This window comes from Leopardus geoffroyi, chromosome B3 (assembly GCF_018350155.1).
Source record: "Leopardus geoffroyi isolate Oge1 chromosome B3, O.geoffroyi_Oge1_pat1.0, whole genome shotgun sequence".
Classification (NCBI taxonomy): domain Eukaryota; kingdom Metazoa; phylum Chordata; class Mammalia; order Carnivora; family Felidae; genus Leopardus; species Leopardus geoffroyi.
In genome coordinates, this window is record NC_059337.1 from 69,364,744 (window position 1) to 69,377,885 (window position 13,142).

General features: G+C 43.5%; 1 protein-coding gene across 19 annotated transcripts in view; it reads left to right on the forward strand.

The window, feature by feature from the left end:
- Positions 1-13,142, forward strand: part of RYR3 (ryanodine receptor 3) — a 529,106-nt gene that overhangs the window by 457,424 nt on the left and 58,540 nt on the right. For all 19 annotated transcript variants that reach the window (XR_006704802.1, XR_006704801.1, XM_045450137.1 and 16 more), the window contains exons 66-69: positions 948-1,268; positions 3,591-3,831; positions 10,771-10,858; positions 10,967-11,059. Coding sequence is in view for 17 of the 19 variants with exons in the window: in XM_045450137.1 (XP_045306093.1) it covers positions 948-1,268; positions 3,591-3,831; positions 10,771-10,858; positions 10,967-11,059 (743 nt within the window). In the remaining 2 variants the exon portion in view is untranslated. The remainder of the gene's footprint in view (positions 1-947; positions 1,269-3,590; positions 3,832-10,770; positions 10,859-10,966; positions 11,060-13,142) is intronic.

A 13,142-nucleotide genomic window follows, 5' to 3' on the forward strand; every position in this document is an offset into this window, starting at 1 on the left:
TGAAGTAGGCAGATGGGGGGCAGGGGAGGAGACAGAGCTGTGGGCTTGAGCTGCTTTCAGAGTCCCTGCTAATCTTCTCACCCTTTAAGAACCTCAGGATGCTTCCAGTCTCTCCTCGTCTGCCCTGTAGAACAGGATGGATATCCCCTGGCTGCTTCTGTTTTTGATTCTTGTATCTGACAGCCTTCCTCAATTTCACATTGAACTCCATCTGTTGCCGCATCATCCTGTCTGTCCGCATTCAGTGAAGTGACCTCAGTCTTAAGTGTGAGGAAAAGGTGGGGCTTAATCACTCTTCCTCACATAGAAGCCTTCAGAAACAAAAAGGTTTAAGCATGACAGGAAGTCTTGGCACAGGTCATCAATAACTTCTGTTGGAAATGCAGAAATTAATTCAAATACAATCCCCCCCCCACCCCCACCACCAAATTTCAACCTATGGAAGGTAATGTTGTCTCTGGTCCAGCTGAAGGAATATTTGATGAGAGGGGTTTCTTTTCCTTTTCTAACCAGTACAGAGATCCAGATGACTGAACTCTACATGTTTTCAACTAAACACAGATTAGTTGCTTTTCTCCCTCTAGTATTGTCTTTTGTACTATGCATTCAGTAGGGCAGAGAGGGAGAAGTCAAGAGACTGGCTTTATCTCAGAGAAGTCTTAGGAAATGTCCCTCAGCTGTCTCTGCGATGCTCTTTTGGCATTAAGTTGAAGTGTTCTATCCTGAGTATGGCATCTGGGAAGATAATCCAGCCTCTGGAAGCCGCCATCTTTACACAAACACCTGAGGACAGAAACTCCCCCATATCCAGTGCTCACTCATCTGGAGCTCGAGGGTGGAAACTTAATGTCTCAAGACCAAAGGAAGGGTGGGAAAGACAGGGAAGTTTGCATTATTTGTGCTTTTGAATTACTGTCCCTGTATTCTTCCTGTACCCTCTTGGTCAGTTCTGGGGATGCCAGACACAGTGGAAGAGATGTGTCCTGACATCCCTCAGCTGGAAGGCCTGATGAAGGAAATCAGCGACCTGGCCGAGTCAGGGGCCCGGTACACGGAGATGCCCCACGTCATCGAGGTGATCTTGCCCATGCTGTGCAACTACCTGTCCTACTGGTGGGAGCGGGGGCCAGAGCACCTGCCCCCCAGCACGGGGCCTTGGTGCACCAAGGTCACCTCTGAACACCTCAGTGTCATCCTGGGAAACATTCTGAAAATCATCAACAACAACCTGGGAATCGACGAGGCATCCTGGATGAAGCGCATCGCAGGTACCACAAATGCCTCTTTTCCCCAGCACAAGGCCAGGGTGCCTGTGTTTTCTTTTCATCTTAGTCCATCTTTAAACTAGTCTCCCTCCCCATCTTAGTTATTTAACAGTAAAAAGGTTTTCCCCTGGAGAGCTTCCTAGAGCAAATGCCTCTTGCCCACTCCTCACCTAAGCCAAGTCCCTCGAATCTCCAGGAAGCCCTTCTCGATACACTCTGCCTGACTCAGATGTTCATTGCTTTATTTGCTTTTGGTACTTAAGACTCCCGTTTGCTCTTACAGTAATAATTGTGGATATTTTCCTGGTAAGTGATCCTGTGTGTTTTGTACATGTAGAAAACTCACTCCCATCTGAGCTGTACTCAGATTGCTAGCATTTGTATTTCACGTTATGCTTTCTAAGACACTCTCTAATTTAGCTTCACAGTAGCATCACTTTGGGATTTTTGTTTATTATATCTGTGTCCCCCTAGAACTGCTTGCATGCAATAGGCTCTTAATGAATTTTGTTAGCTGATTTTCTGTTCCTAAAGCAAGCTCAAAAAAAAAAAAAAAAAAAAAAAAGGAAAGGCTTGGAAAATGAATAACCATACTTCCCACAGTCAGGAAACCGTGAATATTTAGTGTCCTCTTGTCAAAGCAAAGTCTGAGGAAACAGAAGCCAAGGGGAAGCCATTGCCTTTCATCAACCTACAGTGTAGACAGCTCCATGGTGGCATTTTCACCCATGCCATCCCCTGGATCAGGAGACACAGTGACTGGGCCAAAGGGAGCTATTAACCCAACCTTAGATATTTATCTTCCCAGGCAAATGAGAAGGTATTCCTCTGCAAGACCAAGGAAGAAAAGTTCCTACCCCCTTCCTGTCTTTGAAATGAACCGAGACTGGAATTATCAATATTATAGGTGCCCATAGCTACTAGATGGTGCAGGGTTCTGTGAACAATATAAGTAAATAAAGTTGAGGTTCCTTTCTGACCCATTAGCCCAAGAACATTGCCAACCCCAAGGCAATTTGTTGAGAAGCTCTAATTTGTAATTCATGAGGGATTCAGGGACAGAAGCAGGTGGAAGGACAGGCTCCTTCAGCTCCCTAGAGGTGCAGAGAGCAAAGATGTCACAGCACAAGGGGTGCTGGTGGCAGTTGAACTTGACTTGTTACTCCACAGGGGTATCCATATCTCAGGCCACTTAATTGCTGGCGCCAAAAAAAAAGTGATTTTAAGTTGTAACCCCATCTCACCCACATCTGGAATAGCCATTCTGAGTATGGGTCCAAAGCAGAAGTAACCCTCCGGGTAGGGCAAGGTGTAGAATGTGAATGGCTCTCAAAGTGCTGAGTTTCGGCTTCTCGGTTGATGCATCTCAGCAAAAGCTGCCTTCGTCTCCTTTTTCTGCAATGGTCATTTTTGTGAAAGTGAAAAATAAGGCAGATTTAAAAGAAAAAGTGCCAGAATGTAGGTTATTTCCAATTGAAATGCCCTAAGCTAAAGAAACCTTGAAATACACAAAACATACACCATGCACATTGGCATTGGTTCTTGACTCTTAATTTTATTTCACTTATTTCTTTTATAATTACTCTGATTCTGATCTTTATGATGAATTGGACCAAGAGGATATTCCATTTAAGGAAAAGGGTACGACACATAAGTTTTATCTTGCTCTTTAAGAGGCCCAGAATCATAGTCTCAAGTTCCACTGATTACTGTATCTGCTCTTTGACTTCTGGTGGCCACCCCAGCCTCTCCCTCCATTCATTATACCAGATAATTAGTTGATCTAGCTTCCTCAGGACCCAGAGGAGCCCCCAGGCAGCGAGTTGGCAGTTTTCAAACATTGGAGAGTGAGAACTGTGGGTGGATTAATATATTTTTAACAGGAGTTTCTTCTATAAAATAACCAGAAAGCATAGCACTGAGTGCCTACTTTTGGCTCAGCACAGAGCTGGTTATTAGGGGGAAAAGGCTCCATTCAAGGAATTGGTAATATTGTTAGTAAGCCCAAACCAGGATGAACGTGCTAAGACTATGATAAGGAGCTAAGAGGTGTGGCAAACAGCAGGCATGCCTGAGAAGGTCAGGGGTGGCAGGGGCTCCCTGTGGCCTGGACAAGCAGAACAGGAATAGGGACCTTGTCCTGTGGCTCCGTTCCCCAGCTGTGGCTTCCTGAGAGCAAGCGGGCCACTAAGGAAGGGAACAAGAGTCAGAGGCTATCTTGAGTTGATGGATTGTCACAGCCTCACCTTTCAGGATCACCTCTTTCCTTTTATTAATTGTTGTAATGTGTGAAATGAGGGGGAGGCTTTTTGTTTGCAAACGCAGTGTATGCCCAGCCAATCATCAGCAAAGCCAGGCCGGACCTGCTGAAAAGCCACTTCATCCCAACTCTGGAGAAGCTGAAGAAAAAGGCTGTGAAGACTGTGCAGGAGGAGGAGCAGCTGAAGGCCGACACCAAAGGAGACACTCAGGAGGCGGAGCTCCTCATCCTGGATGAGTTTGCAGTCCTCTGCAGAGACCTCTACGCCTTCTACCCCATGCTCATCCGCTACGTGGACAACAACAGGTATGTGGGAGACCTGGGGCAGCCTGTCCACAGAGTAGAAAGGTGGTGTGGGGTTGTGTTACAGGTGAGTGAGGGAGTCACGGCTCCTACCCCCACCCACCCCAGCCCCTCCAACAGAAAATTCTGGGTGTAGGACCTCTGGATTGTGCTTTCCTTGGCCAGCGACTCCATATGGTCAATGACATGGCCACCCCTTCCATCCTCACATGTTACTGTAGCTAAGAAGGAATTGGTCAGATTGGGGCAGAAGTAACCCACTTCTTCCCCTCCGCTGTTCTGTCACATATTCATTCAACAGATATTACTGTGTGTCAGGTGCTGTTCTAGGCATTGGGAGACAAGAGTGAACAAAACAAAGATGTCTGGCCTAAGGGCTTTCATTGTGGTAGGAAAGTAAGGCACACAGACAATAAACAAAATGAGTACTTACATACTTACTGATATACTTTACTTAGATAAGTAAATTCTACAAAGCAAGGTTAAGGAGAATTAAGAGTGCCCCAGGTGGGTGGAGTCACAGTTTTAAATAGAATGTTACTGGGGCACTTGGGTAGCTCAGTCAGTTAAGCATCCACCTCTTGATTTCAGCTCAGGTCATGATCTCACAGTTCCTGGGATCAAGCCCCACGTCAGGCTCTGCGCTGACAGCATGGAGCCTGCTTGGGATTCTCTCTCTCCCTCTCTGCTCCTCCCCCGCTCACTGATGTGTTCTCTCTTGCTCGTTCTCAAAATAAATAAACATTTTAAACAGATGATGGATGGATAGATAGGTATAATGTTACTGAGAAAGCAATACTTGAGCAAAGAGATGAAGTGGGAAACCATGCAGGTCTGAGAAGGGTTATATTCCCAGGAAGAGGGAGCATGTGGAGTAAGCCCTGAGGAAGGAGTATGTTGGGGTGGAGGAGAGTGAGGAGTAGGGAGGAAGGGAAGAGATGTCAGAAAAGCAATATGGGGCCAAAAGTGTAGGCCCTTGGAGGCCATTGTGAAGACTCTGGCTTTTATTCTGAGAAGGGAAGTTGGTGGACGTTTTAAGCTACTCTGTGATGTGATCAGATTCACTTTTTGAGCACAGCATAGAGGCAAATACGGGGATGAGGAGACCAGTTGGGAGGTTCACAATGATCCAGTCAAGAGCTGATGGGGGATCCTTAGAGACAGAGCCAGCTACTGGTTGCCAGGTCCTGGGGGGGGGAGGGGGGACCAGGAAGCACCTACTTAATGGGATTGGGGTTTCCTTTTGGAGTCCTGAAAATGTTCAGAAACTAGATAATGATAGTAGCTGCCCAACCTTATGAATGTACTAAATGTCACTAATGGCAAATTTTGTATTTTACCACAATAAAAAAAGTTTGATGGTTGGAGCCAGGGTTGTAGCAATAAAGGTTGATAGAAGATGGCAGATTCTGGGTCTATTTTGAAGTTAGAGCCCTTAGGACTTCCAAATTGGGAATGAGAGAAGAAAGGAGGGTCAAAGATTATTCTTGCAAATGGAAGAATGGAACATCCAGCAGTTAAGTAGGGGAAGATTGTGGGTACAGACATTTTTTAAGGGGAATATCTGGAAATCACTTTTGGATATGTTAAACTTAGGTTGCCTATTCAATATAAAAATGAAAATGTTGAGTGGGAAGTTGAATATATGTGTCCAGAGTTCAGGAGAGAGTTCTGTTGTAGCCATCGGAATTTGGAAGTCATTAACATATTGGAGAACATGAGACCGGATGAGAGAAAGAATTGTGGGGGGGAGAGAAGAGTTCCAAGGACTGAGCCCTTGTGCTCTCCAACATCAAGAGGTCAGGCAGAAGAGGAGGAACTGATGGCAGAGGCTGAGGAGGAACAACCCATGAGACAGGAGGAAACCCAACAGAATGGTATGTCCTGGGTGCCAACTTCACAGAGCGTCTCCAGGAGGGAAGAATGATGAGTGAAGGTCATTGGTGATCTTGACAAGAGCAGTTGGAATGGAGAGATGAAGTAAAGCCTCTCTGGAGTAAGTTGGAGGAAAATGGGAGAAAAAGACTTGGAGAGAGAAGTACAGACAATTTGTTCAAAGAATTTTACTACAAAGAGGAGCAGAAAAACAGGATGCTAACTAGAGGTAGAAGTAAGGTCAAAAGAAGAGTTTTTAAGATGGGAGACTTGTCAGCTTGTTTCTTCATTAGTGGGAATGATCTAGTAGAGAAAGGGAAATTTATCTTGTAAGAGTGAGAGAGATAATTTCTAAAGCAACGTTCTCTGCACAGGCAAGGGTCAGCATTAGATGGTTTATCCACAACAACAAGCAGGGGGGGTGGGCAGGGAGTGTAGGTGCTGATGCTGGCAGATACACACACACACACACACACACACACACACACACTATGTCTGGGGTCTGTAGGAGTCCTTTCCTGATAGCTTCATTTTCTCAGTGGAGTAGGAAGCAGGATCATCAGCTGATATTGAGGATGGGGAGAAGATGTTTGGAGGTTTGAGGAGTAAAGAGAAAGTGTGTGGTGGTAGCCAGTGAGAGGGAGAGAGAGTAGATGGGTCAGAACAGTGTCATGTGATTGCCAGGCAGCCTTAAGGGCCCCACCTGAGATCTGTGGTCATGAACTTAAAGTGAGACCCATCACCAGGTTGTCTTTTTCTCCAGCCAGTTCATCCCAGAGCCCGGCCCAGAGTAGGAAAAGAGTTGGATGTAACCAAGGTTGGGGTTTTGCAGTGTGAGTATGACAAAGAGAAATAGGTTAGGGAGTTGAGGGTGTATAGAAGAGAATATTCGTAATGATTGACCATGGAATTTCAGCAGCATGTTGAGGACGGTGAGGACATGGTGGGGGCTAATGTCTGTGAGCAAGCAGAAGAACAAAGGATTATTAGTCCTAGTGGAGAGCAAGGACCAAATGGATTTTTATTATACTGCGCCCTCTTAAAATTTAAAGTCCTTAACACGTAAATTTGAAAAGGTTTAATTTTAAAATACTCTGTTGTAGATATTGAAAGGACTTAGGACTATTTGGGGGAGCATTGCTAACTTTTGGGTTGGAAGCCATTCTGTCATGGGCAGGCAATAGGTCTGGATATGCCCATTTAGTGTTTATTTTAGAAGGCAAATTGTGCTTATTGTTTAAAATAATTGTATTTAGCCTTTCGAAATAAATGCTTTACATTTACTATATACATAATAAAATCCCTTAACTGTGTGTGGGAAACCTTACTCTCGCAAAACAAACTCTGGTTTGAGGATCATCGTTTTCATCATTTCCGATAGTATAATGACATTAGCAGTTTAGAGAGGGAATTTGTCAGAGTGTGAGGTAAAAACAAAAATGAAAGCAGAGTAAGGTTGCTCCTGGAATAGCTCTTTAATTGCATTTGTCACTGTTGACAATCAAACTCAAGATAGAGTGTGTTCTCCTTACACAGTGTTTGACAGTTGCTAAAAATGGCAATGTCAGAGAGTCTTTGAGATCATCATTAATTCATTCATCCCCACTTTTCAGCCCGTTCTTCACGGAGCACCAGAGAACGTTATGGCCACTGGAGCCTAGCTTAGAAATACTTCCTTCTTAGGTGTATGCCTTTACCTTCTTTGAGTACTTTCTTCACCAGTAGAATTGCTAGCTTGGAATTATGGGAGTGTGGAGTTGGCAGGAAGAAGAGGGGTCACTTCATCTTACCTGTAACCGGATGAATAAATACCCCCTTTCTTTTCTCACAAAACTGTTCCAGTCTCTCTCATGGCACCTCTTTAAATATTGAAGAGACCCATCTTGTCCTGTCCTCCTCCCTGTTCTTCCTGGTCACATTAAACCTTTCTACTTCCTTCGGCCCAGTCATGGCCATGTTTCAAGTTTCTTTGCCATTTGGAACACTGTTCTGAACAGAAGCTTCTGTTCATTAATCTTCAGTCCAAAGCTGATGCAGAATAAGCAAGAACTCCGGGTATAGTGTGGTCGGAGCTGGGCAAAATAGCTGGCTATCTCCTTGTGCAGGACATATGTCAGCACAGGTTAAACAGATCTCTCCACCAGAGTCAATGGCTTCTCAGCCTCCTTTCTGGCAATCAGGAACACTCAGAACACAAAAAATGAGCACCTTTAAACAGTGCAGCTTGGGGTGAAAAACCATCTCTCAGACTACAGAAGGGAATCTGAGTAAATGCTGTGCGGTGACTGCCTCGGGCTGTGTCCTCTGCAGGAGGCTTAGGAATAAGGTTGAGATAAGCCCTCAGCTCTAACTCCAACAACCTGACCATGGACATAGGAGCATGGCTTTACTTTCTTTGAAAGCTTGATAACTGGCTTTACTTTCTTCGAAAACCTGATAACTCGCCAGTTTGAAAGTGAAAATCTCACTCTCTTTACTCTTGAAGTCATCCAAGATTTTGTTCTGTTCTTCTTGTTTTCTGTTAACATGCTCGGTAATTTCATCCATTGGTGTTGCTTCAGCTGTCGCCCCCATTGCCTCTAAAACCAATCTTTCTCCCCACCTGCAGCCTGGAATGTTCCACCTGCCTTTTGGCAGCACACAGTGCAGATGATTTAAAAAAAAAAAAAAAAAAAAAGACCTATATATCAGTTCGGTACCTCCAAAAGGACAGGTGTCTGGATATTGAGAGAGATCTGGATTCTGGGAGACTGGGAGCAGGCAGGAGATGAGCCCGGTTGCCTCATCTGGGGGCAGAAAGGAGAAGGGCAAATAGGAGGAGTGAGGTGAGGATCTTCTATGCACCTGCCAATACCATTTTCATCTGATTTGAGAGAGGTAGAGAGTTTGTGTGCCTGGGGAAACATGTAATGAGGTATTCTTCATTCACACCTAGCACTCTAAACCTGAAAGAAGGACCTCGCTAGAAATAAAGAGTGAAGATTTGCCTCCTAGAAGAAGAAGGGTATTGAAAACAAAATTCATTCACTTGAAACTGCATTCCTATATGAAGGCGAAGGGATCAGAATCCTTTTCTGTCTCCTGTGAGGGAATATTGACCTCACCTGTTTGCAGAGCCCCTGCTGCCCATACGTCCTTTGGCTGTCCTTTTCCTTGGCAGGATGGTATGTGACCCCTCACCTCTTCCCACTCAGGGCATAGTGCACACTTACAAATCTCATTTCAAGCTAAACACTGAGGAATGAATGGCTGGCAGTTGTGACCAAAGTTGACGTTTGATCCAGAAAAAGCACTCCTGAAAAATCGTATGAATGAAATCAGAAAGCATTACCAACCTCAAGCCTCAAGTTTGGATTGCATTTGGCTGCTAATAATGGATACCTGATTACAGTGGCTTAGAGAAATGAGAAGTTAAATCTCTACACATAAAAGAAATCTAAAGGTTTCCAGGGCCAGTATGATTGCTCCTCATTAGAGAGCCTAACTCCTCTGTCTTTCCATCCTTAACATTGGCTTCCATCTTTGAAGTTACTTTATGATGCACTGTGCCAATTAGAGTTCAAGCCATCATATTTTCATTCCAGACAGGAAGCATGAAAGCAACAGGGGAAAGGCACAGGCATCCTCAGCTGTCCGAGGCATTTTTAGAGAGCTTTTCCAGAAGGTCCATCCAGCAGTTTCCACTTCCATGTCTTTGATCAGAACTTAGTTACATAGTAGCTATCCCTCAAGGGAGGCCGGGTAATGTGGTCTTCAGCAGGGCACAATGCCACCCTGAATAAAATGGGCTTTTGCTCCTAAGAAGAGGAGGATGAGTATTGGGTAGGCAGCCTATAATGTCTGCCATGTACGGGAAAGACCAGTGAAGTAGAACCCAAGAAAGATGAGACAAGAATGTCTATGAGGCTGAAACTCAGCCTCAGCAGTAAGGAATTGAGAGAGGGGTCCAAAGACAGTCTTGGCCTCATGAGTCTTCACCTTTCTTCTTTATCCTGTTGCTCTCCACGAATGGGCAGAAGGTGTAGGCTGCCCACGGCAATTCAGAGCGATGTCCCAAGGCTTAGGGAACTGGCTTTTGATAGCTGTTACTCTGCATGCACTAATAAGGGACATTGGATTTTTCAGAGCATTCATGAGAACCAGTTTTCTTTAACCTAAGAAAGACGGTAGACAATTTAACTCGTACTGTGTTACTCTGCACCGATATTTGAAAACGGCAATATCTAGCCCTTTCAAAATATAATTAAACTCAAATATGTAAGATACTTAGGGATACACCAACTTGTAAGAAGTGACTGAATTCTGCAATTTTGCCTTCTTGCCACCACTGTGAAATTCTTAACCTGGCTGGCTTATAATTAAAAAAGGAAAAGAAAAAAATGAAATGACTATATATAAATTTCATATATATAAATATATATATTACGTATTACAAATTTTATATTACCTATTATATAAATAGGGAATTTCTAAACCATTTCAGAGGACATAGGAAATGTTTGGTTTCTGCCTATATACTTAAAATAGCAGTGGAAAATCTATTGCCTTACAAATTTCATTCATAATATTGGCTTTGAGAAGAAAGGGTGTAAGGCCTTAACTGGTTTTAGAGTGCTCCATATTTCAGAGGCTTGACAATGTCAAGTGTCAATGACAAGATTAGGTGTTACAGTGACCAAGTCTAGTCTTGCTAGCCTTAGGGATTAAAGGAGGCCTGTCCCAAAACAGAGTGTAACCTTAATCATCTCATCTGTTTAAGAAAAGAAGAAAAAAACTACCCTTGACAAAATTGAAATGTTGTTCTCTGACATCTGTTTGCTAAGATAATCCTTGAATCCTTTGGTAAAATGGAAATGATTATTGTAGGTCCTTCAGCAGTATCTACAATTACATGCCTACAAGCATGTAAGGAGTGTACTGATATTTAGTCTCTCTGAAGATTGCCTCTGGGTGGGAATGTAGTTTTATCTGGATAAGTGTACACACCCAAAGTTGATAGAATTTTTAGTGTGACTCTTTTAATCATTACTGAATTTCATATGCATATCAATTTACTTTTTACTTCAGATCGAACTGGCTCAAAAGTCCCGATGCTGATTCTGACCAGCTCTTCCGCATGGTGGCAGAGGTCTTCATCCTGTGGTGCAAATCTCACGTAAGGAACATGTGGGCCCTGGATTTAGAGATGGCTGTGAAAGGTACAGACCTCAGAAAACATTCTTGTAATGTTGGCTTTTTTATTTCTCCCCCGCCCCCCACTTAGAACTTCAAGAGGGAAGAGCAAAATTTTGTGATTCAGAATGAAATTAATAATTTGGCATTTTTAACTGGAGACAGCAAAAGCAAGATGTCGAAAGTAAGTCCATAGAAATCAATTCCAGAGACTCTTCAATCTTGACCTAAGCTATGTATCTTGGGTGTATGAAGCGATTAGTTCCATACTGCATTTAGGTCAAACCACAAAAACCAACAGTCTCTACTGTTGTTTCTTTGAGAATGAGCCAGAAGGAACTGCTCCCAAATAAGCATGGTCATCACATTTTATGAATAAATAGCTGCTTGTGTGTCAAAAAGTTTAAGTTTCAAGACTTGCCTAAGGCATTCGAGAGGTCTCCAAAACCGAAGCTGCTGTTAGTTGTTTGAAAATAGAACTACTTCTTGTGTGGTGAAGCTGCCAAACTGCACATGCCTAGAGCCACCTTTTGATGAGCTACGAGGAAATTACCTTGCTTTGAAGATTTCCTTAGCACTTGTTCTCACAGTAAGCTTGTTTTCCTCCTCTCTGGAACGTCCAGCGGCTGTTTGATTTCAGTTGTGCTGACCTCTTAATGCCTTCTGTTTATTTTCCATGTGGGTTGCATTCAGAAACCCAAACATTTGTCCATTCCCCGCAGGAAATGTTTAAAAGAGGGCATACCAGATATTTGAGAAAAAGTCACTTCTAGGGAGGTGTGTAGCAGGAATACAGGATGGGGACCTGCACTCCCAGCTCCTCTTGAGTCAGCTCTGCAAAGGGAGGCTTTGCTGTTGTGTTTGTAAAGAATTCTCAGGCAGACTCCTTCAGGTGTAAATACATACATGCAATGTGATGTTTTGTTACCAGCTGTTATGGCTTACTCTTGACTCTGTTCCCTAGAGAAGTGTGCCTCAATGAGGGCTGATTGTATATGTCAAGTATGAGTGACATACCTGAGATTACGTCTCTCTCATTGCTGGTACAGTACTGCCTTTGAGGAACATGAAGGTGGAGTGTGCATGGGGACCCTCAGAAGTGAAAATCAGTTCTGGAAAGATGACAGTCTTGGGTTTGTAGCAAAGCCTTTGGAGCATCTTTCCAAATAACCATTTGGGATGAAGACCTGTGTATGTGAAACTGCAGACAAGGGGCTGGTATAACAACGAAAAATGACAACTTCACCCAAAACTTCACCATGTTTGCCTAGCTCTGGTTAGCTGAAGTCTCTCTGAACTTTCCAAACCTTCTATCTTTCAGCTACGCTGACACTCACACTTCTTCCAACATCTAAAAATTGACCCTTAGAGTTTAGAATCTGGTATACACTGCTTAATAAAGTTTGACAAATAAAATTGTGCATATACAAAGTAGAGAGATCAGAAGTATATGTTCATATTCAAGAGGAATCTTTGCTGCACAGGAAATTTATATAAGGTGGATCCTTTTGTGCTTTAGATGATTTTTATTTGATTTTCCAAAATTCATTTTGCATTCAACTTCTGACAAACGTATCTGCTGCTCACGTGAGATACACAAAGATAAGATTGTTCAGACTCCTGATCCTTGGACATTTATGTTAAATTCCCTCTGAAGAGCCTTCTTAAAGCCATCACTGGCTCTCCTTTGGCTCCACCCACCTACAGAAAGTCAATAAACCCCAGATAGATTTTATGGTACTTTCACCTTGGGTTAGATCCACGGGCTCAGCGCTGAACCAGCTAGCACCCATTGTTATTGTCAGCGGATGGCAGCAAAGCAATGGAAATGACTCTGGTATAAGGATTTGGATCCCAGATGAGCAGAAATGGCAAAGACATCTCAATGCTCCGGTGCTGAGTGGTTACTTAGAGTCCTTAGGTTTACACTTGGAAAGAGATGAGGTGACAGAGGATGACATTTCAAAACTAACCTACTAACAAACTAACTGGAAATTCTGTTCATTCATATTGCCAAATAAGGAAAAGGGCATGTTTGTCTTGTCAGAGGATGGTCATATTCAGAATCTGTGCATCTTTGATAAGGTTCGTTTGTAGGAGCAAACACTTTCATTTAATTCCCCTTGACCTTGGATGCCAGTTTTTCCTGAGCTACGTGGAAAAGGGTCAACGTTACAGTGTGATGAATGTGAGGACAGGCCACAGGTGTTAAATAACATTTACCATGCTCCTTAGGGTGACAAATATGCCTGTTGATCTTGTTGCCT